This window comes from Parus major, chromosome 1A, assembly GCF_001522545.3.
Source record: "Parus major isolate Abel chromosome 1A, Parus_major1.1, whole genome shotgun sequence".
NCBI classification, from domain to species: domain Eukaryota; kingdom Metazoa; phylum Chordata; class Aves; order Passeriformes; family Paridae; genus Parus; species Parus major.
In genome coordinates, this window is record NC_031773.1 from 46,907,572 (window position 1) to 46,934,251 (window position 26,680).

General features: G+C 42.9%; 1 protein-coding gene across 6 annotated transcripts in view; it reads left to right on the plus strand.

Annotated features, from left to right (window-relative positions):
* Positions 1 to 26,680, plus strand: part of TCF20 (transcription factor 20) — a 130,900-nt gene that overhangs the window by 68,770 nt on the left and 35,450 nt on the right. For all 6 annotated transcript variants that reach the window (XM_015628368.2, XM_015628372.2, XM_015628374.2 and 3 more), the window contains one exon: positions 14,381 to 20,002. In XM_015628368.2, the coding sequence (XP_015483854.1) occupies positions 14,417 to 20,002 (5,586 nt within the window). In that variant the 5' untranslated portion in view covers positions 14,381 to 14,416. The remainder of the gene's footprint in view (positions 1 to 14,380; positions 20,003 to 26,680) is intronic.

Here is a 26,680-nt window from a genome sequence, read left to right on the forward strand (position 1 = left end):
CAGTGATCTTGCAGTAAGATTCCTGTTTCTTCTTGCCTCTTACCTCAGGAATGGAGCTAAGCAGTGGTAGCTAAGAATGCAAGCATCCTCTTGTCACCTGGTGACAGTGAATATGCTTGTTTTTTCCAGTGCTTTTTGTGCTTCTGTTACCAGTGTTTGTAACCTGTGACGATTTTGGAAGAGTGGAAAAAGTGTTACCAGGCTCTTTGTCAGGGAGCCCTGGCTTGAGTCCCTTGAGATTTGACCTGTTTTCTGTTTGGGAAGGCCATTATTTCTTGCCTGAATTGTGATGCAACAAATTGAAAAAATCTAGGAAAATTACTTTCTTTCCCCCTACCTCTTCATTACAAGCACACAGCATGCCTATGTTCATACCAATAACCGTGTATAGAATTAATTGCATATTCTGTGCTGGAATACGATGATTTATTTTGTAGTATTTTACTAGTATGAACTCAGTCATCTAATTGCTAGTAAATTGAAAATTCTGAACAGAACCCTCTGATGAGCTCTGCTAAGAGCTCAGTACTTAGCTAGAAATTGTATAGGGAGCTACTATGCTGGAAGCTTTAGTACAGTTTATTGGAAGTATTGTTCATATCACTTTCCTTGTAAAATTAGATGCTGCAAAGTGTCTTGTTAATAGCTTTTAACTGATCTAAAGACTTTGTATTAGCAGAGCTGACTGAATGGCTTGTGTCCATGTACAGCATCTCTAATGACTAGGAAAAAACATACCTAAAACTTACTAGCTGAAAGAAAAATATGTGCTGTAATACTTGCCAGAATAGGAATAAACCTTCATACACCACAATGAAATGTTGTTAATCAGCCTTCAATTCAATATCTGAAGTTTGCTGTTAACTTTGGTTAGATGCCTGGATACACTTGAATTTCCATGAAGTTTGATTTGTTCAACAGTGTTTTCTGTAAGTAGTTGTTCTGGAATAGTGAAAATGCTATGTGTGATTTTAAAAAAATTAACATAAATGGTTATATGATAAGTGTAGTGAATACTCCATGATTAACATTATATTTTCTGCTGGAAATACAAAACATCAGGGCAGAAACAGTCCAGGAGGTTCCTGGAGTGTGTGTCCCCTGACAGAAATGATTAGGTAGAAAACTAGGGAAGGCACCTGCTGGACCTGTGGTTTGTGAACAGAGGAGGACTGGTGGGTGATGTGATAGTCAGACGCCATCCTGGGCAGAGCGATCACGCAATGATAGTTTTCAGTTCTTCAGGAAGTAAGGAGGGGAGTCAGCAGAACTGACACCTCAGGCTTCTAGAGAGCAGATACTCTGGCCTATTGAGGAGCCTGGTTGACAGAGTCCCTTGGAAGGCATTCCTGAAGGGCAGAGGAGTCAAGAAAGGTTGAACATTCTTCAAGAAGGAAATCTTAAAAGTGCAGGAGCAGGCTGTCACCATGTGCTGGAAGATAAGCCAGCAGGGAAGACTGGTCTGTCTGAATGGAGAGCTTTGGCTGGAACTTGGGGAAAATAAAAAGAGATGACCCTTGAAAAAAGGGGCATTAAACTCAGGATATTACAAGGATGTTGTTAGGCTACACAAAAAAGAAAATTAGAAGTCTAAAACCCCGTGAGAACTTAATCTGGCTGCTACCAGGAAAGACAATAAAAATGTTTCTGTAGCATACATTAGCAACAGAAGGAGGGCCAAAGAGAATCCTTTATAGGATGTGCGGGGAAACAAAGTGACAAAGAATGAGGAAAAGGTTGAGATGCTTAATGCCTTTTTTGCCTCGGTCTGTAATAGTAAGACCAATTGTTCTCTGGGTATCCAGTCCCCAGAGCTGGAAGACAAGGATGGGGAGAAGATAAAAGCTCCTGTAATCCAAGGGAAAATGGCCAGTGACCCTGCTACACCACTTATGGGCACTCGGGCACTGATAGACTTGGCAGAAGTACTCCCTGAGCCATCAGCAGTCCCAGCTACCTGGGGAGGTCCCAGATGATTAGAAGCTGACAAATGTGATGGCTGTTTACAGTAGGGGCTGGAAGAGATCTGGGGACTACAGGCCTGTCAGCCTGACCTCTGTGCCAAGGAACGTCATGGAACAGATCTTAAGGGTCCTTGTGTGGCATGTATGGGACAACCAGGCCTTGTCAGGGTATGTCTTTAGGAAAGTCAAGTCCTGCTTTACCAACCTCATCTCCTTCTGCAACAAGGTAACCTGTTTAGTGAATGAGGGAAAGGCTGTGGATGTTGCCTAGCTAGACTTCAGTAAAGCTTTTGGTAGTGTTTCCACCGGCATGCTTCTGGAGAAACTGGCTGCTCGTGGCCTGCATGGGTGCCCTGTTTGCTGGGTGAAAAACTGGCTGAATGGCCAGTCTCGGAGCAGTGGGGAATGGAGCTGCATCCAGCTGGTGGCTGGTCACAAGTGGTGTTCCCCAGGGCTCTATTGTGGAGCCAGTCCTGTTTAATGTCTCTATCGATGATCTGGGTGAGGAGGTTGAGTGCACCCTCAGTCAGTTTGCAGGTGACACTAAGCTGGGCAGTGCTGATCTGGTGGAGCGTAGGAAGGCTCTGCAGAGGGATCTGATCAGACTGGGTTGATGGGCCGAAGCCAGTATTAGGAGGTTCAACAAGGCCAAGTGCCAGGTCCTGCACTGGGGTCGCAACAGCACCATGCAGTGCTGCAGCTGGGGGCAGAGTGGCTGGAAAGCGACCCAGTGGATTGACAGCAGCTAAACATGAGCCTGTGAGTGTGCCTAGGTGGCCAAGACCAGTGGTAGCCTGACTCCTATCAGATATAGTGTGGCCAGCCCCTTACACTTGTGAGACACCTTGAATCCTGTGTCCAGTTTTGAGCTCCTCACTACAGGAAGGACACTGAGGGGCTGGAGTACAACCAGAAAAGGGCAATGAAGCTGGTGAAGGGTCTGGAGCACAAATCTTAGGAGGAACATCTGGGGGAGCTGACATTGTTTAACCTGAAGAAAGGGAGACTCAGGGAAGACCTCCTTGTTCTCTACACTACCTGAGAAGAGGCTGTAGCCAGGTAGAGTTCAGTCTCTTCTCCCAAGTCACAAGCAATAGGAGAGGAGGACATGCCCTCAAGTTGTGCCAGGGGAGGTTTAGATTCCATACTAAGAAATATTTTTTACCCGGAGAAGTCGAACATTTGAACAGGTTCCCCAGCGAAGTGGTGGAGTCACTATCCCTGGAGGTGTTTAAAAAGATGTGTAGACATTGTGGTAAAGGACATGGTTTTGTGGTGGCTTTGACAGTTCTATGTGAGGGGTTGGATTTGATCATCTTAAAGGTCTTTTACAAGCAAATGGATTCCATGACACTATAAACCATGTCTTTCCGTTTTGTCTCTCATCTCGTATTCAAGGGAAAAAGAATTAATTCAACAGTGTTCTGTCACGTTGTGTAAGTTGGTTTGACCACTCTCAGCTTCACCTATTCCACTTCTTGTGTGGAGGCTGGGAGGTTTCTCTCCCTTTTCCAGCATTTTTGCATGAAATGTGTACATCTGATTTTCTGATGTTCTTGATCCTGACCACAACTTGTGTGTATTGCTACATAAAACTGGTCTTTTAGATAGGTCTTGATAAGGTTAATAATAATAGAAACCAAGCAGGCAGTAAATTACATGGATTGGGTAAAATTGTTACAGAAGGAGGTAGCAGATTGTCTTTGTATTGCAGGGCATTGCTGAGTGAGTGGCAGATTCTCTTCTGTAGTGTTGGAGAGCGGAAGTAGCAGGAGCATAATTGAGAATTACTCTGAAGTGATGCTTTTTGTCTTGCATGAGAACTGAATTGTGCTGTCCTTACCTCCCTTCTATCTAGATCACTGCATTTTAATGGAGAAGCTTTTTATCCCATGTTACTCTGAGAGTGTGTAAAAAGAACTCTGCTGCAGAATTGTTTTTTTGCCAGCTATGGTAGGGCACTGGTTTTGGTGATGAGCTGGGAGTCCATTGCAGTGTGGTATTCTATGTCTTTACAGTTCTGACTTCAGCTAATACCATATTTTCTTTGGAGAGCAGGGATTCTTGCATTCTGGCCTTTTTTCCTTTTGCTCTGTGTACTTTTCTACATTTGGTGTCTTTCACCTTTTCTGCATTAGGTATATGTAATATTGTTGTTACCAGAGACAAAACTGTTCTTGCTTGTGAATTGCTTGGTTGAGTACATTTTTATTTCAATGATGGTAGTATCCTGCAGTTAGGATATAGAAATTTGACTTGTCTGTGTTCATTTTGTTTGTTTCCTTGTCTTTCTGCCTTGCAGGAATACAGCTTATTTTATGTTTGAAAGGTGGAATTTGTGGAAAACCAAAAGGGGGTGTATATATAATAGAGCTGCTGAAAATAGCAAGGGGAGGAGAAGAGGTTAATTACATGTATACTCAGCAGCATAGTCAAAACCCTGTCAAAGCTGGTGGAAAAAGAACACTTCAGTAAACCTGGGTCAAACTCACCAACGAAAGCACATCTCTTAGCTCAATGAGAAGCAGCATTAGGGAGTTCCTGAAAGTGGAAGGGAGGAGGATTTAGGAAATAAACGTCTTTGCTTATCCACAGAACTGTAATGTTTATAAAGATGTTATTGGTCTGTGCTTCCTCATGGAATTTTGTCTTTATGTGTGCATTGGCTTTCTGGAATGAGCTAAAGAGTAAGGTCCTTTTGCTTAGTGGGTTAACAGGACTTGAAGAATTAAATCAAGAACAATTCTCAAGGTGAAAGTCATTTAGTTGCCATCTTTCTAGCTGAAACAAGGTAGCAAACTTCATTTTTTCATTGAAAGTTGGGATGTTTTAGAGCAGGGGCGAAAAGAGATCTGTTCCTTTACTTGGAATAGAAGACTAGGACTACATTAGCATTATAAAATGGTTGTATGTAATTCATCGCGTATGGTTTATGTTAATTGTACCTCTTTATTTGGCTTCTTCATGAGGGGAGATAGGTGGAGACAGAAACAGTAGACAAAACTTCTGGGTTTGTTTTTTCTCTCCTCCCTGGTGTACAAGACAAATGACTGTAGGAGTGTGGGAACTTAAGAGAATGGTGGGACTGATTCTGAGAGTAGTGGACCATCTAAGCTCCCTCTGTCTTTCTTTAAAATGTTAACTCTAGCATTTCCAAAAATTATGCTCTGAGTGCAGTATCTTTGTTATCCTCCACTAATCAGTATTTACAGAAGCTTTTTTTCTTCTTTGGTTTTGGATTCATACCTACTCTTTCCTTTCAACTACTGCCTTCCTTAAGGGTATATCCTCTAGGATATGACATGGAATACATGTAGTGGAAGCTTTGTCCATCAGCTTTCCAGCTTCAAACGCTCCTGACATTATCACTGTGGTGATACAGAAATCATCTGGGGAAGAAGAAAGCTTTAAATCCTGGTTGTGAGAAGATCTCTAATTGTAGGTCATTAATTTCTGTGAACTGCTTATGCTCTTTAGAGTTAATTTTGTGCCCGTGGTCTGGTCTGACTACTGTTGACATTCCCTGCCTTTGGCTGTGGCAACAAAACTTGGAAGTGTGGAGTGTTGTTTTTGGTGGCTTGAGTTTAAAACCTAGATTTTTCAGACTTCAAACTGAGATGTGTTTGAAGTTTAATCACTTTATGCTCCAGCATTGTGTTGTGCTGCCTTCTCTCTCTCTCCTGTGTCTGTTGGTTATGCCAGTGGAGCTGCAGTGGAGATGCATAATGAGGTGGTGCAAGAAACTGGTCCAATCTGAAAATTTCAGAGAAAGCCTGCAGGGGTGGGGACATGTAGATAGGAAGGGGGAGGACTCCTTAAAATAGTACTACCTCTGAAGCAGTCTCTTTGAAGAATTATTTAAATGTATAACATTATTTTGTATTAATCTGAACTGTTTCTCCTGCCTCCATGTGAGTGTGGCTGTAGTCTTAGTCACTCCCTTTTAGTCTCAGAAGACAAAGCTTACTTTAAGAATGGGTCTGCTTCAGTTTGTGGCTTCAACATGAGGCAGATGCTATGGAATCTGAAGTGTGGAGAAATGAGCAAAGTGATATTTAGAGGACATAGGTTGTAGGAGACAAGGAGAAACGTTAGGCAAAGAAAAGTTGTTGTTCTCCTAGTGTGAAAATCTTACAAATGCTTTGAATTTTTTTTTTTTCATATTTTTTTTAGAGAAGTTCAAACAGTTCTTATGTTTGGGAAAAATAAGATTCTGTCCAGTTTTTTCAATCAGTAAACATTATATGGCCTTGACTGTATTTTCTTTTAAAGTGTGCCATAGCAATAGTATTCGCAGACATTCCACACTCAAAGTCCTCTTAAATCTGCATTGATTTAAAGGTATGAAGTGCTGAATTAATAGAAAGAATAACCTTAGCTAGTGAAAATTTAAAGTGCTAAAGCTAAATTTTTTGTCTTACTTTAAAGGAACAAGAGCCATCTCTAAAAGGATTGGAAGGTATAAATTTGAGTGCAGCTTTTCTGCAATTGAAGAGTAATTCTTTAATTTGTTAGTTTAGGTAGATCAAGGTTATATTTCTACCTGATTTTAATGTTACTGCCTTTAATGTAAATAGGTGGTATTGTCTTCAATGCTGGTTTTATCCTGATCAGTGGATATCATTCTTGTGTGCAGTGCATAGCCTCTATAGTGATAATACTTGCACATAACTGATACAGATTTTATGTCAATTTATTTCATTTGCCTTGAGGAGTTCCCAGGGGTCTTAGTTACAGGCTCATTACACCAGACATGGTAAAAAAAGAATAAAGAGATTTAATTGTATGGACTGTGTTGAATAGAAAAAACAGACATATTACAGGTACTATTAAATATGACCCTTATAAGTATGCATCTTAGCAACTTGTCATCAAGCTGGGGCTACTGCTTAGTATGAAAAATTACGAAAGCTAATTAAAAATAATGTGTTAGGATGGTGGGCTTTTTTTTCCCCCCACTGTATATTTCTGAGTGTTTTAGATACTGGATAAATTTCTACACAGAAGGTGGGAGCATGGGCAGATAGAACACTGCTTGCACTTTACTGCCTTCCTCTTGCAATTAATAATTGACTTCTCCTTTTCATTGTTTTGCAACTGAAAGGTGAAGGTTTAGTGAAAGCTGCAGTGCCTTTGCTGAGCCTCCTGTCTTGCATGTCTCAGGAGGAGCAGATTTGAAGTGATTCTTGAAGTGGATGTTCAGATTTTGCTGTGTTGGCAGAGCAGATATCATGTTTGACTGCTTGAGGACATAGGGGGTATGGATCAGGTCAATTTACAATAAGAGGTATGTAATGAATTGATGAATTGCCAAAATTTTTGGAGGATGAGTGAGGCGGATTAAGATGTGCAGTCAGCTGATCTGGAGGCTTGGGGTGGGGGGGGAAAGATGAGCTGAGGGTTCAGTATTATTTCCATTTTGGTGTTAGGAAGGGTAGTTCAACTCTTGTGTAAAGATGAAGAGCCTTTTAAATATGAGTTCCTGATTTCAAGTGCCCTTCAGTAGCCACACCACTTAAAACAGTTCCTGCTGTGTCTGTTTTGCTGGTACAGATGTTTGTGTAATGATACAGTGAATGATCTGTCAGGTCAGAAATGGCTTTTCTCCCTCACCAAATTTTCTGGACCGTATCAGTTCCCTGATCTGACTTGTTTGTGAATGGCTGTGTTAATACCATAGAGAGGGATGGACCTCTTCAACTGGGCTAGAGAAGATTGACCCAACATGTGAAACTAAATTGTTGTCTTAATCTTTGACATAAAATGGAATCTGACTGATTTGCATAGATTCTTATTAAAATAGCAGTGTCTGTCAGAAATTTGGATGGATAACTTTCAACAAGAGGTTGGTGGATTTTTTGAAAGCTTTTTAAGTGCATCTGTGCTGTTGATTGAGACTGAGAACCAATGGCATAGTAATAAAATCAGATGTATACAATCAGCCAAAATTCTGCTGAACTTTGATAGTTTGTTATATTTCTAGAAATACATGTTTTCCTAGTACTGCAACTTAAATACTGGCTTACAACAGAAGTTGTTCTTGTCAAATTTCTTTCCTCATGTTTAGGAGTATGAATTTAACAGTACATTTCACTAAAAGTGCAAAGCTAAACTGGAGATGGTATTTTAGTTTTGTTCACTTAGTGAATAAGGAAAACTTGCAGATGCAAAAATATCTGTATTTCTGATTTGGTATTATACAAGTGGTTTTTTTAAAAAATAATTTGGATGTAAAGGAGGAAAGCAGCAGCCAAGTAATAGCCACATGCAAAATTTGATTATTTTTTGTTGTCATTTGTTTGCATGATGCTTTTTATTATAACAGTTGAATGCTCTGGATATGTACACTCACTCAGGCTTACTGTGGTTGGGCTTTTTCTGTGGTCACTTAAGGAAATAAAGGGAAAAATAAGTGAATGTGAATTTTATCTAGCACAATAATCTCCAGATCATTCCCCTCTTTCAACTGACAAAGCTCACTATGCTCCTTCTGCCACGCTCATCTGTTCCTCACCCATTCTGTGAGAACCATTTCCTTAATTGTTTGGATTTAAGCTGATACATACTGACTTTCTGAAAAGCTGTACAGACATTTTGGTAAAGAAGGTACAGTGTCTCTATGAGATGATCTAAGCTAGTTACAATCCACTTCACCAAGCTATAGCTCATTTGAGGAACTTCTATCAAAAAGTTTTCACTAGGAGGGACAAAATTAAGTTTTGGTGTCCTGTTTTTTTTGTCAAGACCAATATTTCCACTGATTTGCCGGACGTGTTGCTAATATGTGTTATTGATAGGTAGTTAAGCATGTGTAACCATTACATATGGTTTGTAAGACATGCTGTGATATTTTAGAATTATAAAATTTGGTTTCCATTAATGCAGTATTCTGGGTTTAATTTAATTTTTATATACGAGATACTTCAGTTTAGCTACTTCCACAGGGTCTGTCACTCTCTGTGATAATTAACTGTATCCTGTTTCAGCTTTGAGTGTTGTAGTAAGGTTTGTTTGACAGAATATATCATGATGGCTTAGTAAGAGCCAGATCTGACTGCAGTTTTCTCTAAAAGTGTGGTAGTGAATAATATCAGAAACACAACTTTCTGAAAAAAGGGAGCAGTGAATGTTACTGCTTGGACAAACTGGTGACTGTCTGAAGGGCTGTCTCGGTTTACTTCGACAGCACACCTAATGTTGGAAACAAGTCTCAATTATTCTCCCTTTTCTTTTAAAAAGGCATCAAATGTAGAAGAAATAAATTGTATCTGTTACTTTGTTAAATGACTTAGGCTTGATCTTTAAATTCATCTTCTTATAGCACTGGTGGCTGATTGGCCTTCTCTTAAAAGCAGCAGCATTCCTCCAAAACTGAAACAAGGTCAGTCTATTCACAGCCATTGATCAGGTGTGCAAGTAATAACTCTATACCTGCAGAAATGAGGGTTAGCAACTTGGCCTTGACAATATAAATGGTACTTGGTACATGGAAATCCTTTTTTCCTCTATTTCTGGCTGAATTTGGAGCATACCCATACTCAGGTTCTGGCTTTTGAGACTGTTTTGGTTATGTGTGTTCTCTGCTAGTTTAAGAAGATACAATGAGGAAGGACAAAAATAGTAATTTTTGCATTATGTATGAGTTGTGGCAAGAAATGGCTGCAAACTTATGTACATCTCTGTCACTTGCACAGCATTTAGCAGGTGAGTCCATTTTAATCAGAACCCCAGACACTCTGTAACCCTCCCAACTTCTTTGTGTACGTTGGCCTATGGAAAATACTGTCTTACTGTTTGTCGCCTGCCTGCAACTACATTTTCTTTCCTGATAAGCATGCTAGGAAGTTGAGAGGCTTTTGACAGAGCACTAGAGATACATTGCATTTGACTGCTGCCTGAGACTTCTCTGCACAGATGGATCGTGGTAGTCAACCCAAATCTAAAGAAAATGTAACGAAGCGGAAAGACCTCACTTATGTCCTACTGGATGAGCTGGTGGTGGTTTCATTTGCTCCTTTATAGACTTAGAGTCAAGAATTAGGCGTGTCCCTACAGTATTTTGGTTTTTAGCTGACTTGTTATGAGCTGTCTGTAGAGATGCATTACTGTGTTGGCATCAGTGTTGCGTGGGGAGATCTGGGCAGCTGTCCTGTTATTTGTTCGGTCTTTGATAATCAGGACAAAAAGAGTTTTAAAGATTTATGTGGTTGTAAAAGAAAGCATAGCATGGTATATTGCAGAAGATCGTCTGACAGAGTAATCTTGGTATGGGAGTACTGATGAATTCTGTTAATCAGCACTGGTCAGGTGTACTCTGATACTGATGCACTCTGATGGAGGAACCATTGAAAGATGCTTACATGCTATTGACTAACATTGGATAATCTTGTGCACAGTGAGGTCACAATGCAGTAGCTTCATATTTTGAGGAGCTCCTATGTTAACAAAGTTCTATGAGGCTGTTTTGAAGGATTAAACAAGATAGAAAATCTGAATTATTGCTTGAAATAACTCCATGTTTCACAAATAAGTCTGAGATTTGGGTAAAAGGACCTATTGCTTCTTTCTATTCAAGACTTCTGTTCAGTGATTCTGTAAGTGAAGCTGTTTTTTATCAACCACACAAGCTTGTAATGTGCTTCCTTTGTTCCTGCCAGGTTGAAGGCAAATTTTGATTACTGGGCTGTTGGGGGAGAAATGACTGTGTTGAAGCAGAGTGAAACTGCTTAGCCCAGTGAGTGTAGTCTGCAGTGTCTAGATGAATATGCTTAGATGGCTCTACAGCTACAGGCTATAAATACTTTAAAGTCATGCAGCTTTACTGAGAGAGCTGCATGCACGTGTAGCAACAGTGTAGGTGTGACACTGGAGTAGTGAAAGCTGTGCCAGACTCTTACCTTCCCTTTGAATAAACGAAGATGTTGCATATTATGTGTGTTAGAAAGCACTGTAAATGTGTGTAATTTGTGGCTGTTAATAGAGCACTTGTTTGGAGGCAGGACTTTGTCCCTTCTGCTGGGGATGGCATTATGGATGTGTACCACCATTATGGAGTTTTATATGATGGTGTTGTACTCTCTAGTTGGCAGGTGGTACATTGTTCTCTTAAGATTGTGCATAAGGAGGAGTATGTACCAACTGAAAATGTTTTCTTTAAAGGCTTCCAGTAAAAAATTAATAAAATAGATACTTTTTTTTCATGTGGATGGGGGTAGACTTTGAAGGCCTTATCTGTCTGAATGTATTTTTTAAACAAGACTTGTCCAGGGGATTATTCTCAGTGGTTTTGCTGAGAGCATAGCACTTCTATCTAAGCACTTTACAGGGCTGTTACTATTAAGAAAGGCTATTGCAGTAGTAATTGTAATAGTTCTGTATTTATAGCACATTAATGACAGGAAATGTGCTATATGTCTTAAGTTATCAGTGATGTAATGGGTCGGAGCACGTCCATCTTTTTTTACTCCTGTTATTAATGAAATGCCTTTTTTCTTTTTGGCAGCTATTCTACTGGTTATGTTACTCAAGTTAGGATCCTTGTGAGATACTCAAAGCAAGTATTGTCCTTATGAAAACTTATCTGTTTGTCAGGGTAAATTCCAAGATTGAAAAAAAAAAATAATAAATTGAAGGAGAAAAATATGTTCTCCCTGTTTTGAGTTAGCATATATAATGTCTGGACTAAATAAATGTTACATGATTGCATGAGATTATGGAGGATAAGAATCTGTGCCTTGGTTGACCTTTACTGTATCTCTGTTCTTAAGGGCATTTTACAGCATCTTGTGCGGTTTCTATTCATTATATAATTAAAATTACTATTTTTTTAATAATGAAGAAGTCTTAAGAATGTTTGCTAGTATTGTTAACATACATTAACTTGAAAACATAGCAGTTTTCAAGCCTGTTGGTAGAGTTACAGAGGATGAATATCATTCAGAGATTAAAGGTTTTGTATGATGTAATGCAGAAGAGACTTCCTGAAATCTTGTCCAGACTATGCAAAGTAAGCTTTGGTAAAGTCATGTTTAAAAATTGAGTCTGAGATTCTGTGGGAGACTGAGCCTGTGAGAGGATGGAGATGTTGCTTTCATGAAAAGAGGATGGATGCCAAGCATGTGATAGCCAGGGCGTGCACGCAGTCTCCATGGCACGTGAATGTTGCTGATTGCAGAGCCCCAAACTGCTTATCTAGAAAAGCTGCTTTTAACATCTGCCAGTTTCAGTAGATCTTCTCTTACCTTTAGCTTGATAACTTTCTTCTATATATGGGGTTTTTTTTCCTTTTTTCCCCGCTCCTCTTTTTTTTTTTTTTTTTTTTTTTTTTTTTTTTTTTTTTTTTTTTTTTTTGCCTTTACAGCAAGTCACACAAAAAAAGAAAGAGGCTTGCCTTACATATCCCAATTTTAGTCCTACCCCAATAGGGCTGGAACTTCAAACTGATGAAACATCAAAAGCAGTGATTCAGAAGAAGGAGGAGGAGCTTATCCATGATAAGCCTGAACTGGACATATTGGCACAGTGTGGCATTCATGGAAGTGTTATTCATGTGATATATGTAGTCTTTAAAATGCTAAAAAAATGGAAGTTCAGCAGAACAGCAGATCTCTCTTATGACACTTAAAATATAAGATTAAAACAGCAGTAAAGTTGACTTCCTAGAAGAAAGAGACAGAATTTGAAGTATTAACAATTTGACAGTTCTCTTTTGATTCCAGTAATATTATTATGTACATCAAGCTGCATGAACCAAGGCTGCAACACAAAGAGGTCTTTGAATTAGAGGAGAGGGGCTGCAGAGACATGCAGTGCTGTGGGGTGGTTTTGTGCCTGTGTGTTCTGTAGCCTACACACACAGATAGTAGAAGATGAAAGGCTCCAGTGGTAGAGTTAGAGTCTTCTGTAGATAACATACATGTTAATAAAAAAAAACCCTTGGGAGACAGATGGGAAAAGAACTGGATGCCAGATCTTGCCTGCATCTGATTTGTGTGCCTGTTTGTTTTTTTTTTGTGAGTTTGGTGATCTACTTGAACAAAATTTAAGGGCAGAGTTAGAATTTAATTCTCAGTGGGTTCAGCTGAAGGTGGCACACACAAAACATGGCTAAATATGAAAACATAATGCAGGCAAGCCTTCCAGGAAGTCTCCAATCTGAGGAGTTGGGCTTCTGTTTCCCGGAAAAGTGTTGAGCATTGTCTTAACATTCTTTTAAAGGAAGGAGTCTCTCCAGGTGGCTTTATCCATATTTTTTTTCAGGAAGAGAACACCACAAGGTGTTTCAGACATAAAAAGCTTTTGTCATCTGTTATTTGGGGGTTTTGTTTTGTTTGGTTGGTTTTGATTTCTTGCTTTGTTTGGCTTTGTTTTTTAAAAGCAGTGTACTTGCACATACTTGTTCATTATTGTGCTTTTCTTAATGCATCTAGTAATGTGACAGGCTTTTATAGAGGGACTTGCCAGAGTCCCCAAACAATTCTGCAGTTGTGGTCCAGTCTTTGAGGTTGAGTTGGAATTCCACATATTGAATAATATGTTGAAATACAGAGGAGAGCCTTCCTGGAGTTTGTTTACTTATGTGTTGATTATGTAAATGTAGATGATCCTACATGGTATTCCAAAATATATATTATGACTGGCAAATGTTTTCAGTTATGTTTCATTCAAGGTAATAGAGAAGTCCTGAGCAATGAGGTTGTAGAGTGTTTTGCTCAGAGAGTGAACTTGTTTCAACTTTCCATCCTGTAAAGCAAAGCAGATGGCTGGGGGACAAAATGCGATGTGTTGGTTTTCACCTAGGAGTGTCACGGGAATTACGGAGGAGCTGAGCACTGAGTATGCTGGTGCCAGTTCTTTCACACACGCTTATGTAGATCCTTCATTGGGTTATCTTGGTTTGAGCTGTGGTCAATTGTATCTTGAGTATTTGCTTATAGAGATCTTTCTCTGTGTGAAACATAGGCCTTGGATATCATTCCTGTGGTAAATCCAAGTGTGGTTTGAAAGCATTGCAGGATTCTTGTCACATCTTTAAGCATGGTAGCAAAATACTTGGATTATTCCCAGTGTTAGCCATAGGGAATAGCTGGAGGGTGAGGATTGCTCTCCTTTACTTTGCAAATATTGTTGGAAGTTTCTCTCTTTAGGGGCACATAAACACAGCCAGTTAGTACATGATGATGGGGATATATTAATGCTGAAATGCACTCCAGCTGGTAGTAGGCTGCTGGCCTGCATTGCCTAGAAGGTTGGCAGGTTGCAATAAGAGGGTTTAAACATTGATGTACCAGGAAGTAGAAGAGAAATACTAAATTTTAATTGCGGTTAAAACAATGGGGAGATTGAGTGGGGTACTGGTGTGACTGGGAAACATATTATACCTTTTTTTTTTCCCCTCTCTTTTTCTCCATATTTAGGAGGGCTTTTGAGCTGCCGCTCTGCTGCTGAACAGCATGCAGTCCTTTCGGGAGCAAAGTAGTTATCACGGAAACCAGCAGAGCTACCCGCAGGAAGTGCATACTTCATCCCGACTGGAAGAGTTCAGCCCCCGCCAGCAGGCCCAGATGTTCCAGAGCTTTGGAGGAGGTGCTGGCAGTGGACGTCGTGGAGCAACAGGAGCCTCTACAGCAATGCCTGGTGAGAGCTCTGGCCATCAGAGCTACCAAGGTTTCAGAAAAGAAGCAGGAGAGTTTTACTATATGGCTGCCAACAAAGATCCAGTGGTGTCAGGAGGGCAGCAGCCGCCTCAGCGCAGGCCTTCTGGACCAGTACAGAGCTATGGGCCCCCTCAAGGGAGTAGCTTTGGGAGTCAGTATGGGAGTGAGGGACATGTGGGCCAGTTCCAAACACAGCACTCGACCCTTGGGGGTGTATCCCACTATCAACAGGATTATACTGGTCCTTTTTCTCCAGGGAGTGCCCAGTATCAGCAGCAGGCTTCTAGCCAGCAGCAGCAGGTGCAGCAGCTGAGACAGCAGATCTATCAATCTCATCAGCCTTTACCCCAGGCTTCCAGCCAATCTGCTTCTAGCACCTCACACTTGCAGCCAATGCAGCGTCCATCCACCTTGCCTTCCTCTGCTTCAGGCTACCAGTTACGAGTGGGTCAGTTCAGCCAACACTATCAGCCATCTTCGTCATCCTCTTCCTCCTCTTTCCCTTCCCCACAGCGTTTTGGCCAGTCAGGACAGAATTATGATGGAAGCTACAATGTGAATTCTGGGTCGCAGTACGAAGGCCATGCTGTGGGTTCCAATGCACAGGCCTATGGGACCCAGTCAAACTACAGCTTTCAGACTCAACCGATGAAAAGCTTTGAGCAGTCTAAGCTGCCCCAAAGTGGGCAGCAGGGGCAGCAGCAACAGCACCCACCTCAGCACGTAATGCAGTATTCAAATGCTGCCACCAAACTCTCTCTTCAAAGTCAAGTGGGACAGTACAGCCAGACTGAAGTTCCTGTAAGGTCACCGATGCAGTTCCATCAAAACTTCAGTCCAATCTCTAATCCATCCCCTGCTGCGTCTGTGGTTCAGTCTCCAAGCTGCAGCTCTACGCCTTCTCCACTCATGCCAGGTGGAGAAAATCTCCAGTGTGGGCAAGGCAACATGTCCATGGGTTCTAGAAACCGAATCCTGCAGATGATGCCTCAACTTAGTCCTACACCATCTATGATGCCGAGCCCCAATGCTCATGCGGGTGGATTCAAGGGGTTTGGACTGGAAGGACTGCAGGAAAAAAGGCTCACAGATCCAGGACTGAGCAGCCTGAGTGCCCTAAGTTCTCAAGTTGCCAATTTGCCCAATACAGTCCAACACATGTTGCTCTCAGATGCCTTGGCACCTCAGAAAAAAAGTTCCAAAAGATCATCCTCTTCCAAGAAGGCTGACAGCTGTACCAACTCAGAAGGCTCCTCCCAGGCAGAGGAGCAACTCAAGTCTCCCATGGCAGAGTCCCTGGATGGTGGCTGTTCCAGTAGTTCAGAGGATCATGGGGAAAGGGTGAGACAGCTGAGTGGCCAGAGCACCAGCTCAGATACCACTTACAAAGGGGGTAATTTAGAGAGGCCCAACTCCTCACCAGCACAAGGCTCTCAGAATGAGCCATCAAAACTCAGCAGCAGTCCTGCAGCTAGGGAAGATGTGGCCTCCCCTGATGGGAAGGAAGCTGTGGTGGCTGTGGAAAATGCCCCAAAAGTGAATGAAAAGGCAGTTGGGGTGATTGTCTCCCGGGAAGCCATGACAGGAAGAGTAGAAAAGTCAGGTGCACAAGATAAACCTGCACAAGATGATGCTCCCACAGCCCCTCAGGCACCAGCTAGCACTAGTGGAGCAAAAGAAGCTGGGCATGCAGGGACACAGCAAGAAACTCAAGGAGGAGGTAAAGGGAGCAAAAGTGGCGATAACACTAACCATAATGGGGAGGGGAACAGCCAGCCCGGTCATGCAGTTGTTGGGACAAATTTTCCTGCAAGAACAGAATCTTCCAAGTCTCCTGGCAGTTTAAGATACAGCTACAAGGATAATATAGCTCCTGGTATACAGAGAAATATTGGTGGCTTTCCACAGTATCCGTCTGGTCAAGAAAAGGGGGATTTTCCAGGGCATAGTGAGCGCAAAGGCCGCAATGAGAAGTTTCCTAGTCTCCTGCAAGAGGTTTTACAGGGGTACCACCATCATCCAGACAGAAGGTATTCTAGGAATGCACAGGAGCATTCTGGGATGGCTGGGAGTTTGGAGGGAGCCATGAGGCCCAATGTTTTAATTAGTCAAACCAATGAATTGACCAATAGAGGCCTCTTAAACAAAAGCATGGGGTCCCTCCTGGAGGGCCCTCACTGGGGTCCCTGGGATAGGAAGTCTAGCAGTGCAGCTCCAGACATGAAACAAATAAATTTAGCTGATTACCCTATTGCTAGAAAGTTTGATGTGGAGTCTCAGTCTGCTGCCCATGAGGCAGGAGCACTCTCAGAGAGGAGATCAGTGATCTGTGACATTTCTCCATTAAGGCAACTTGTAAGAGATCCTGGCCCTCACCCCATGGGGCACATGGGTCCTGAGGCCAGAAGCGGAAGGAGTGAACGCCTTGCCCCTGGCTTGAGCCAGTCAGTAATACTCCCTGGTGGTTTAGTATCCATGGAAACAAAGATGAAAGCTCACAGTGGGCAAATAAAGGAAGAAGATTTTGAACAGTCAAAGAGCTCAGCTAGTCTCAATAATAAAAAAACAGGAGACCATTGTCATCCCGCTGGCATCAAGCATGAATCTTTTCGAGGCAATGCCAGCCCTGGAGCTGCAGTCTCTGATGCTGCTCCAGACTACATGCCCCAGCAGGACAGCAGATCAACACAGATGAGACGAGGACCTGGCAGAACTGGAAGGGGTAAATCACCCTCTCAATATCAGGATCTTGCTGATAAGCTGAAAATGTCACCAGGCAGAAGCAGAGGCCCAGGGGTAGATCTGCATCACATGAACCCACACATGACACTATCTGAAAGAGTTAGCAGGGGTTCCTTGCATTCTGTCTACCCTCAGAATTCAGAAGGCCCATCTCTGGCTTCAGCATATCACACAAATGCTAGGCCTCATGCTTTTGGTGACCCCAACCAGAGTCTGAATTCCCAGTATCATTACAAGAGACAGATATACCAGCAACAGCAAGAAGAATACAAAGATTGGGCAAGCAGTGCTGCTCAGGGTGTGATTGCTGCAGCTCAGCACAGACAGGAAGGAGCAAGGAAGAGCCCAAGACAACAGCAGTTTTTGGAAAGAGTAAGGAGTCCCTTAAAAAATGACAAGGATGGAATGATGTACCTTCAAGGTAGCTCTTACCATGATACTGGAAGCCAGGAAGTTGGGCGCTGTGTCGTGGGGAGTGACAGTACTCAGAGCAAATGCAGCGAACTGAAACACGGCAACCAGAAGTTGCAGCATCATGAATCTGGTTGGGACCTCTCTCGACAAACTTCTCCTGCCAAAAGCAGTGGCCCTCTTGGAGCAGCCAACCAAAAAAGATTTTGCCCTCAAGAAGGCGATGGGCATCGACGAGAGGAATCTACAGATTTGCCCAAGCCTAGTAACGCTATGCTTAGGCTCCCTGGCCAGGAAGACCAGTCTCCTCAAAACCCCTTAATTATGAGGAGGAGGGTCCGTTCTTTCATCTCTCCTATCCCTACCAAAAGACAGCCACATGATATGAAGAACAGTGGCAGTGAAGATAAAGGGCGACTGATGACTTCAGCAAAAGAAGGAGCCGATAAAACATACAACTCCTATGCCCATTCATCTCAAAGCCAAGATGCTGGCAAGTCAGTTGCAAAGGGAGATTCCTTCAAGGACCTGCCAAGTCCTGATAATAGGAATTGTCCTGCTGTTTCCCTCACAAGCCCAGCAAAGACCAAAATACTACCCCCAAGAAAGGGGCGAGGATTAAAACTGGAAGCTATTGTTCAAAAAATTACATCTCCCAATATTAGGAGAAGTGTTTCTACCAACAGTGCTGAAAGTGGTCCAGATACTGTCACTCTTGATGACATCCTGTCCCTCAAGAGTGGACCTGAAGGAGGAGCTGTGGCTGGACATGGACCAGAGGCTGAGAAGAGAAAAGGAGAGGTGTCAGATCAAGTGGGGCCAGCAAGCCAGGAAACAACTGGTGAAAAAACTGTTCCAAGATCTTCAGAAGACTGGCAAAGCAGTGAGGATGATAAAAACAAAAAAGAGGTCCCTGAAACTGCCAGTATTGGTAAAGAAGGAGCAGGATCCAGTGCAGCACCACCATCTTCTCAGAAGTCAGGTGGTCAGGGAAGGTCTGATGGATCTGTAAGTGGAGCTGGAACTCTGACCTTTTCTGACTCAAAAACAATTTCCCCTTCCAGTGTGTTCATTTCTGAACCAAATCCAAAGTCTGAGGAAAAAGATGGAGATGTGACAAATATTTCCCCCAAGCCAGATGGTTTCCCTCCAAAGGGATATTTCCCCTCTGGAAAGAAAAAAGGGAGGCCAATTGGGAGTGTGAACAAGCAGAAGAAGCAGCAGCAACAGCAGCAGCTGCCCGTGCCCCTGCCTCCCCCACCAGCACCATCACAGCCTGCAGAAGGGGTGGGTGCTGGTGAGCCAAAGCCCAAGAGACAAAGGAGGGAGAGGCGAAAACCTGCAGCACAGCCACGCAAGCGGAAGCCTAGACGGGCTGCTCCAATCGTGGAGCCTCAAGAACCAGAGATCAAGCTTAAATATGCTACCCAGTCTGTAGATAAAACTGACTCCAAGAATAAGTCCTTTTTCCCTTATATTCATGTGGTAAACAAGTGTGAATTAGGCGCTGTGTGCACAATCATAAATGCGGAGGAAGAGGAGCAGAACAAATTGGTGAGGGGTCGGAAAGGACAGAGGTCTTCAACACCCCCTCCTAGCAATGCGGAGAGCAAAGTGCTGCCCACCTCAACTTTCATGCTGCAAGGCCCTGTAGTGACGGAGTCTTCTGTCTTGGGACATCTGGTTTGCTGCCTGTGTGGCAAATGGGCCAGCTATCGTAACATGGGTGACCTCTTTGGTCCTTTCTACCCCCAGGATTACGCAGCTACCTTGCCCAAGAATCCACCTCCAAAGAGGGCCACAGAAATGCAGAGCAAGGTCAAGGTACGGCACAAAAGTGCTTCTAATGGTTCCAAGACAGATACTGAAGAGGAGGAGGAACAGCAACAACAGAAGGAACAAAGAAGCCTGGCTGCTCATCCCCGCTTTAAGAGGCGGCACCGCTCTGAGGACTGTAGCGGAGCCTCTCGGTCACTTTCAAGGGGAGCTTCTTGTAAAAAAGCAACCACTGATGGTGGCAGTGCTGGTGAAAAGACTCCTTTGGACTCAAAACCGTCTATGCCCACTTCAGAAGGTGGCACTGAGCTGGAGTTACAAATTCCTGAACTACCTCTTGACAGCAATGAATTTTGGGTCCATGAGGGTTGTATTCTCTGGGCCAATGGGATCTACCTGGTCTGTGGCAGGCTCTATGGGCTGCAGGAAGCTGTGGAGATTGCAAGAGAGATGGTGAGTACCTAACCTTGCTATGCAAAATTATTTTGTTTCAGTAGCAAGTGTATGCCATTTGGAATACTGTTTTTCCTTGTTCTTCTCTCATGTCTTAAACAACAATCTTTTATCTTTAATAAATCTCTAGTTACGTCCTTTGGAGGGCCTCATTTGGATCTCTGCCACATCTGGTCAGTTAAGATTTTTTTTTGGACATCAAAAAGCTGGGTGCTTATTACCTAGTGAAAGTTCTGGATGTCCATAGGCTTTTTTGTGACTACATTGATCTCTTTGCCCTTCCTTCTTCTATTAGATATTTAACGTTCTCTAGGGCTCTTCTTGGAGTCATAGAGTGAAAGGACAAGTGGTAGCAGACACAATTGCAGCAAAGAAAATTCCAGTTCAATTAGGCAAAAAATTCCAGTGAGGACAGTCAAACGTTGGGTTGAGGGAGGGGAATTGACAGAAAAGCAGTAGAATGCCCTGGTTTTGGAGATGCAAAATTTGGTTCTGGACAAAGCCTTTACATCTGAAGTTGGATCTGCCTTCAGAGTTGTCTCTGCTTTCAGCAGGGGCTCCTTCCAGTGTGAGTTACTCTGCACTGTAATAAATGACTACATAACTAGGAGAATTTGCAGTCCTTACAAAATAAGGTGGATGGAGCAGAATTGCACAGAGGTCTGTAAGTATTGATTGAAATGTGTGGGTTCAGTATTGATGAATTCACAAATGATACTGATAGTTGACTTTCTCCAGGGTGAGAGTATATGATGAGTAAGAAGAAATAGGTAAAATTAAAGCAGGGACAAAGGAAAAACTTGATTCACAACTGCCTGGTTCTGGATGGACACACTCACTCTTCTTGATTTCCCGAGGCAGAAGCTGATGCTTTTAAGCCACTGTTACAGGCCTTTCTTTGTCATCATCAGTATCCTGCATCCCTTTTTTTATGGTTATCTTTTTTGTATTGTTCTCTGTCTGGGTCAGACCATGGAAGAAGCATAGAACTGCTTTTTCCTGTTGTCTTCAGGTTCTTCCTTTTCTAAACAGTGTTGGGATCTAGTTTTGTTCTTATTTCCTCTATATTGTTACATATAGTATGCTTGTTTCCTCCCCGTGAGCTTTTTCTCTTCAACTTTGATTCCTGGTTTGTTCTAAATTTTCACTCAACTGTTCTTTGACAGTAATTACATGCTTCTTTGCCCTAACTTGATTTGGCTTGCATTCTTGTTTCTAGTCTCTCATTAAACATAGTCAGTTAATTTCATTTGGTTTTCATTGAGCCATGCCTGCGTGCTTGCTCTGATGCAACTGCTGAATTTCTTATCTCTGATAATTGCAACGTTTCTTTCAGGTTCTCCACCACAATTTGGATTCTGCTCTCAATATGGCTATGCTTTCATTTGTCTGGTAGCTCACCAGTACTTTGAATTTGTCTCTCTCCAGCCTGGTTTTCCCCTTTTGCTGGGTATAGGGTGTGTCTTTCACTTGGGATTCTGGTTTTCCCAATAGCAAATGCCTTCTTTACAAGTTCTTAAACCAGTTGAGTTATCCTCCAGTGATCCTTTTTGTGTCCCCATTTGTGCAAAGGACATAAGCCCAGCTGTGCTAAAACGTGCTGAGAGGCTCTAATCAAACTCGTTAAATAATAGCAAGGCATTATCCACATTTTTATATGGGTTTTGCATGTTGTTTGACATCTAGTTCTTTCTCTGCATGGAATCTTCATGACTTTCTGATTGAATATGCTTTGGCTTACCCTTCATCACTTTCTTCCAACTGTTACAATCGTCTCCTCCTTACAAATAAAACAATTTTTTCCTCTTCTTAACTGTTTCATCTGTCCTTACAGCACCTTACATAAATATCTCCTCATCTCCCTTGAACTTTGTCTTTTCCTCTACCCTTCACCTCTTTCCCTTAATCAGTTGCTCAACTCCTCTGTCTTTTCCCTCATAATGCCAGTAGATATAAGCGTTTCTCATTTAAAAAATTAAAAAACAAAAAATGTACACAGTGCTTGGGGCCTGTCTTGCCTTTGCAACTACTTCTTGATTCCCTTTTTCTTTTTTCATCTCAAAGTTCTTTGAGTGCATTGTCTGGGGCTCTTGTCCTCCACTGTGGCTTCAGTTGTGCTCTACTGCAGTTGTAATCAGTGTTTATGGTGATCTTTTCACAATTAAGGTTCAGAACGGTGCCTGATTTTCCATTTTTCTGTTGACTACATGGTCACTATCAGCTGTGCTGCTTTTGAAGTGTTGTTCCACTTTTGTTTTCTGCCTGTGTCTTCTGATCCTCTCCTTGCTTTCCATTGTATTCTTCAGAGGCTGTTGTTCATTACTGCATGCTTTTTCTGTGGGGCTTACTGAAGTTTGCTTGTGCTTTTCTTCCCTTTATCCTGGAATACCTTGCTTTTGAGTAGCTTTTGGTAATTCAGTCACTTTCTTCCAGAGTTTGTACAGCTTCCTTTTTTCTCCAGATTCGTGTTCTTCTGGCATAAACTGAAAAATGGGTCTTGAATTCATAGCGAGTTTTCAAAATCTCACTTTAAAACATGGCTTTTAGTCTAGATAATCCTTGATCCATTGTCTGTCATTTTGTTCTGATTTTCCTGTCACTCAGATTCACAATCTCATTTGATTTTAAAATTATTTCTTTCTAATCCTTCATATTTAAGGCTGCAAAAAATACTGCTTACTTTTTTTATATGGTAAGTAATATGTAGTCTTTCAGTCCTTTCCAGTGTTCTGTCTAGGTATGTTTTTAATCTGTTTAGAAGACTGAACTTTCAGAGTCAGGGACCATTGTCTTGTATGTACATTTTGTTTTGTTATCGAATCATAGAATGACTTGAATTGGAAGCGACCTTAAAGATTGAACCCCCTGCTGTGGGTAGGGACACCTCCCACTAGACCAGGCTCCTTAGAGCTGCATCCAGTCTGGCCTTGAACACTTCAAAGAATGGGCTATCAACAGCTGCTCCAGATAACTTGTTCCAGTGCCTCACCACCCTCACAGTAAAGAATTTCTTCCTAATATCTAAGTTAAACTTATTCGCAGTTTGAAACCATTCAGCCTTGTCCTGTCACTACATGTTCTTGTAAATAGCCTCTCTCTTGTATGTTCTTTCCAGGTACTGGAAGGCCACAATTAAGTCACCCTGAGGCCTTCTCTTTTCCAGACTGAACAATCCCAGTTCTCTCAGCCTTTCCTTGTAAGGAGAGGTGCTCCATCTCTTTAATCATTTTGGTGGCTTCTTCTGGACTCAGTCTAGCAGGTCCATGTTCTTTTTGTTCAGAAGACAGCACCCCATAGCTGGATGCAGCACTACAGGTGGGGTCTCACCAGAGCGGAGCAGAGGGGCAGAATCCCCTCCTTCATCCTGCTGCCCATGCTGCTTTGGATACAGCCCAGGATACAATTGGTTTTCTGGGCTGTGAGTGCACATTGCTGGGTCATATCCAGCCTCTTGTCCACCTGCACTCCCAAGTCCTCAGCAGGACTGCTCTTGATCCCTTCATCCCCCAGCTTGTGTTGATACCAGGGATTGCCCCAACTCAGGTGCAGCACCTTGCACTTCGTCTTATTAAGCCTCATGAAATTCCCATGTGTCCACTTTTGAGTCTGTTCAGATCCCTGTGGATGGCATCCCATCCTTCAGGTGAGTCAAGAGCAGCACTCAGCTTGGTGTTATCTGCAAACTTGCTGAGGGTGTACTTGGTCACTTCATCTGTGACATTAATGAAGACACTAAATAACACAATTGGTCCCAGTACAGACCCATGAGGGACACCACTGGTCACTGATGCCCATTGGGACTCTGAGCTGTTGATCCAACCAATTCCTGACAATCCAATCAATTCCTAACCCATCAAATCCATCACTCTCCAGTTTGGAGAGAAGGGTGTTGTGTGGGACTGTCAAAAGCATTACATATAAATTACATCCTCAGCCTTTCCCAGGGAGGAAGGAGTCACTCCATCATAAAAAGCCACTAGGTTAGTCAGACAGGACTTGCCCTTTGGTGAAACCATGCTGGCTGTCCTGAATCACCTCCTTGCCCTCTGTGTGCCTCAGCATAGCTTCTAGGAGGATCTGTTCCATGATCTTCCCAGGCACAGAGGTGAGGCTGACATGTTGGTAGTTCCCAGGATTCTCCTTACAGCTCCATTTAAAAGACATATACAGTGTTTTCCTTTTTCCACTCACCTGCGATTTCACCTGACTACCAACTTTCCAAATACCATGGAGCATGGTTTAGGAATTACATCAGCAAACTCTCAGGAATCTGGGATGCATCTTTTCAGATCCCACAGACTTGTGTACATTCAGGTTCCTCAGGTGTTCATAAATCAGATCTTTGCATAAAGTGGAAGGGACACTTGCCTGTCCCAGTCCCCCTCCTGTCATCTGTCCACTTGAGAGGTGTGGGAAGAGAGGTTGCCATTGAAGACTGAGGCAAAAAAAGTTGCTGAGTTACCTCAGCCTTCTCCTCATCCATTGTTAGCTGTTTGCCACCATTGTTTATGGTGGGGTGTACACCTTCTTTGTCCTCCCTTTTCTGTCCTTCCTTTTCTCGTTAACCTACCTGTAGAAGCCCTTCCTGTTGTTCCTTGTGTTCCTTTTCAGGTTCAGTTCCAGCTTTGCCTTGGCCTTCCTCAAACCATCCCTGCACAACTGAATTTTGTCCCTCTACTCTTCCCACATTACCTGTCCTTGTTTCTACTGCCTGCATCTCTGTTTCTTCCCTTTAGTTTGACCAGGAGTTCTCTACTTAGCTATCCAGTCTCTTGCCTTCCTTGCTCATTTTCTTGCTTCTGGGAATTGCTAGCTCTTGAGCTCTATGGAAGATACCTGTAAAAACTTGCCAGCTCAGTTCTCCTCCTGTGTCCCTGAGGGCAGTCTCCCAGGCTACCCTGTTGACTGTCTCCTTTAAGAGCTGGAAGTTTGCTTTCCTGAAGTTCAGGGGCCTGACTTTACTCCTTACCTGACCCCTATCCCTCAGGGCTGGAAAATCCACTGGTGCATGATTGCTTCAACCCAGGCTGCGCCTCCCATCTTGACATCCACAATTATTATACTGGTGATCATGAAATCCAGTATTGGCTTCCCTCTAGTAGGCTATTGCCCGGCTCAAGAAGCTGACCTCCATGCATTGCAGGAGTCTCCTGGACTGCCTGCAGCTTGCCTTGGTACTTTCCCAATACATGTCAAGGTGGCTGAAGTCCCCCAACAGGACTGGAGTGTGTGAGCACGGTGCCTCCTGTAGCTGGGGCAAAAAGGCTTTGTCAATTGGCTCCCCTTGGTCTGGCAGCTGTAGGAGACCCCAGCTGCAAGGTTCCTTTTGTTGCCTCAGTGTCTGATTTTTACCCACAGTCTTTCAACCTGCTCATGGCTGTTCTTCAGAGACAGCTCTTCACACTCAGTGCACCTCTAGATGTAGAGAGCAACCCCTCCACCTCTCCCTCCTTTCTGTCTCTTCTGAACAGCTCATGGCCATTGATAGTCACACTCCAGTCACACAATTTGTCCCACCAAGTTTCAGTAATGGCATCAGGATCATAACTTTCCAGCATCATGGTGGCTTCTAGCTCCTAGTTATTGCCCATGCTGCATGCTTAGGTGTATAAAGGCACTTTGGTCAGGTTGGTGGCTGTGTCATCTTCCTGGAGAAATATCCCTTACCTTAATTCCTTTGAGATACTTCCCTGCTGTATCTCTGTTGACTTCTGTTACTGCAGGAGTCCCTGGCTCACCTCTGTAAGACTCCAAGTGTGGCCAGCACATTTCAGAGTCAAGGGCAGAGTGCCCTCACTAGCACCCTGTCCTCTAACCTTTGCTTCTCATCCCACAGCTTGCTGAGGACAAGCCTAATACTGTCCCCCTCCTGAATCAGACCTTAAAGCTCTGTATTGTGTCTCAAACAAACGCCGTATCCTAACGCGATGCTGGGCTCCTCTGTATAGCATCCATAAGAATAATCCATTTATCACCCTTGTGACAAGCAATGGAAAAGGTTTTCTTCTAGCATTTTTCTTTTCCTATTGTAGCAAGCTGTTGTGCTGGGTTCTCCTCTGGAAGCAGTGTATCCTCATCCGTTCAGCTCACAGAGAGTTACGTGCAGCATTAAGATGGCCATGGGGTATTCAGAGGTGTGCCTGCCAGAAGCCATCCCCAGGCAGTGGAAAGGCTCTGTTGAGCTCAACTCTCCTGCCCTGCTGCCTGAGGAAAGCCTTCTGGCTCACACAGCTGATTTCCTATGCTGGTTGCATATGCTTTTTCTTTACCTCCTCTGTGCTTTGCAAGTGCATTTTCTCTTCTTTCCTCTGACATGCAGTTCGTTGGTGTTGCTGTCATGGAAAAGCAGATGTGCAAATCAAGTAGCTGCTTCCTACCAGGAACAAGTAGAGAGATGTGTGCACAGGCACACAGGAGTGTAGCTCTTGGATTTTGTCTTTGGATGAGGAAGGACATTAGCATATGGTGTATAAAGGGTCGTGATCCTGGAAGTGAATAATTCATGTGTGTAACTCATTCTGTGCAAATTAAATACTCCCATAACTAAAAATTACGTGAATGGTCTGTGGTACAGACCGTGGACAGGATAAATATGCACCAATTTAAACTGAATCCATACCATTTAAGTGAGTTGAAATATTTTCTTTAGACTTCTGTCTCAGTTGCTGTTTATGCAGC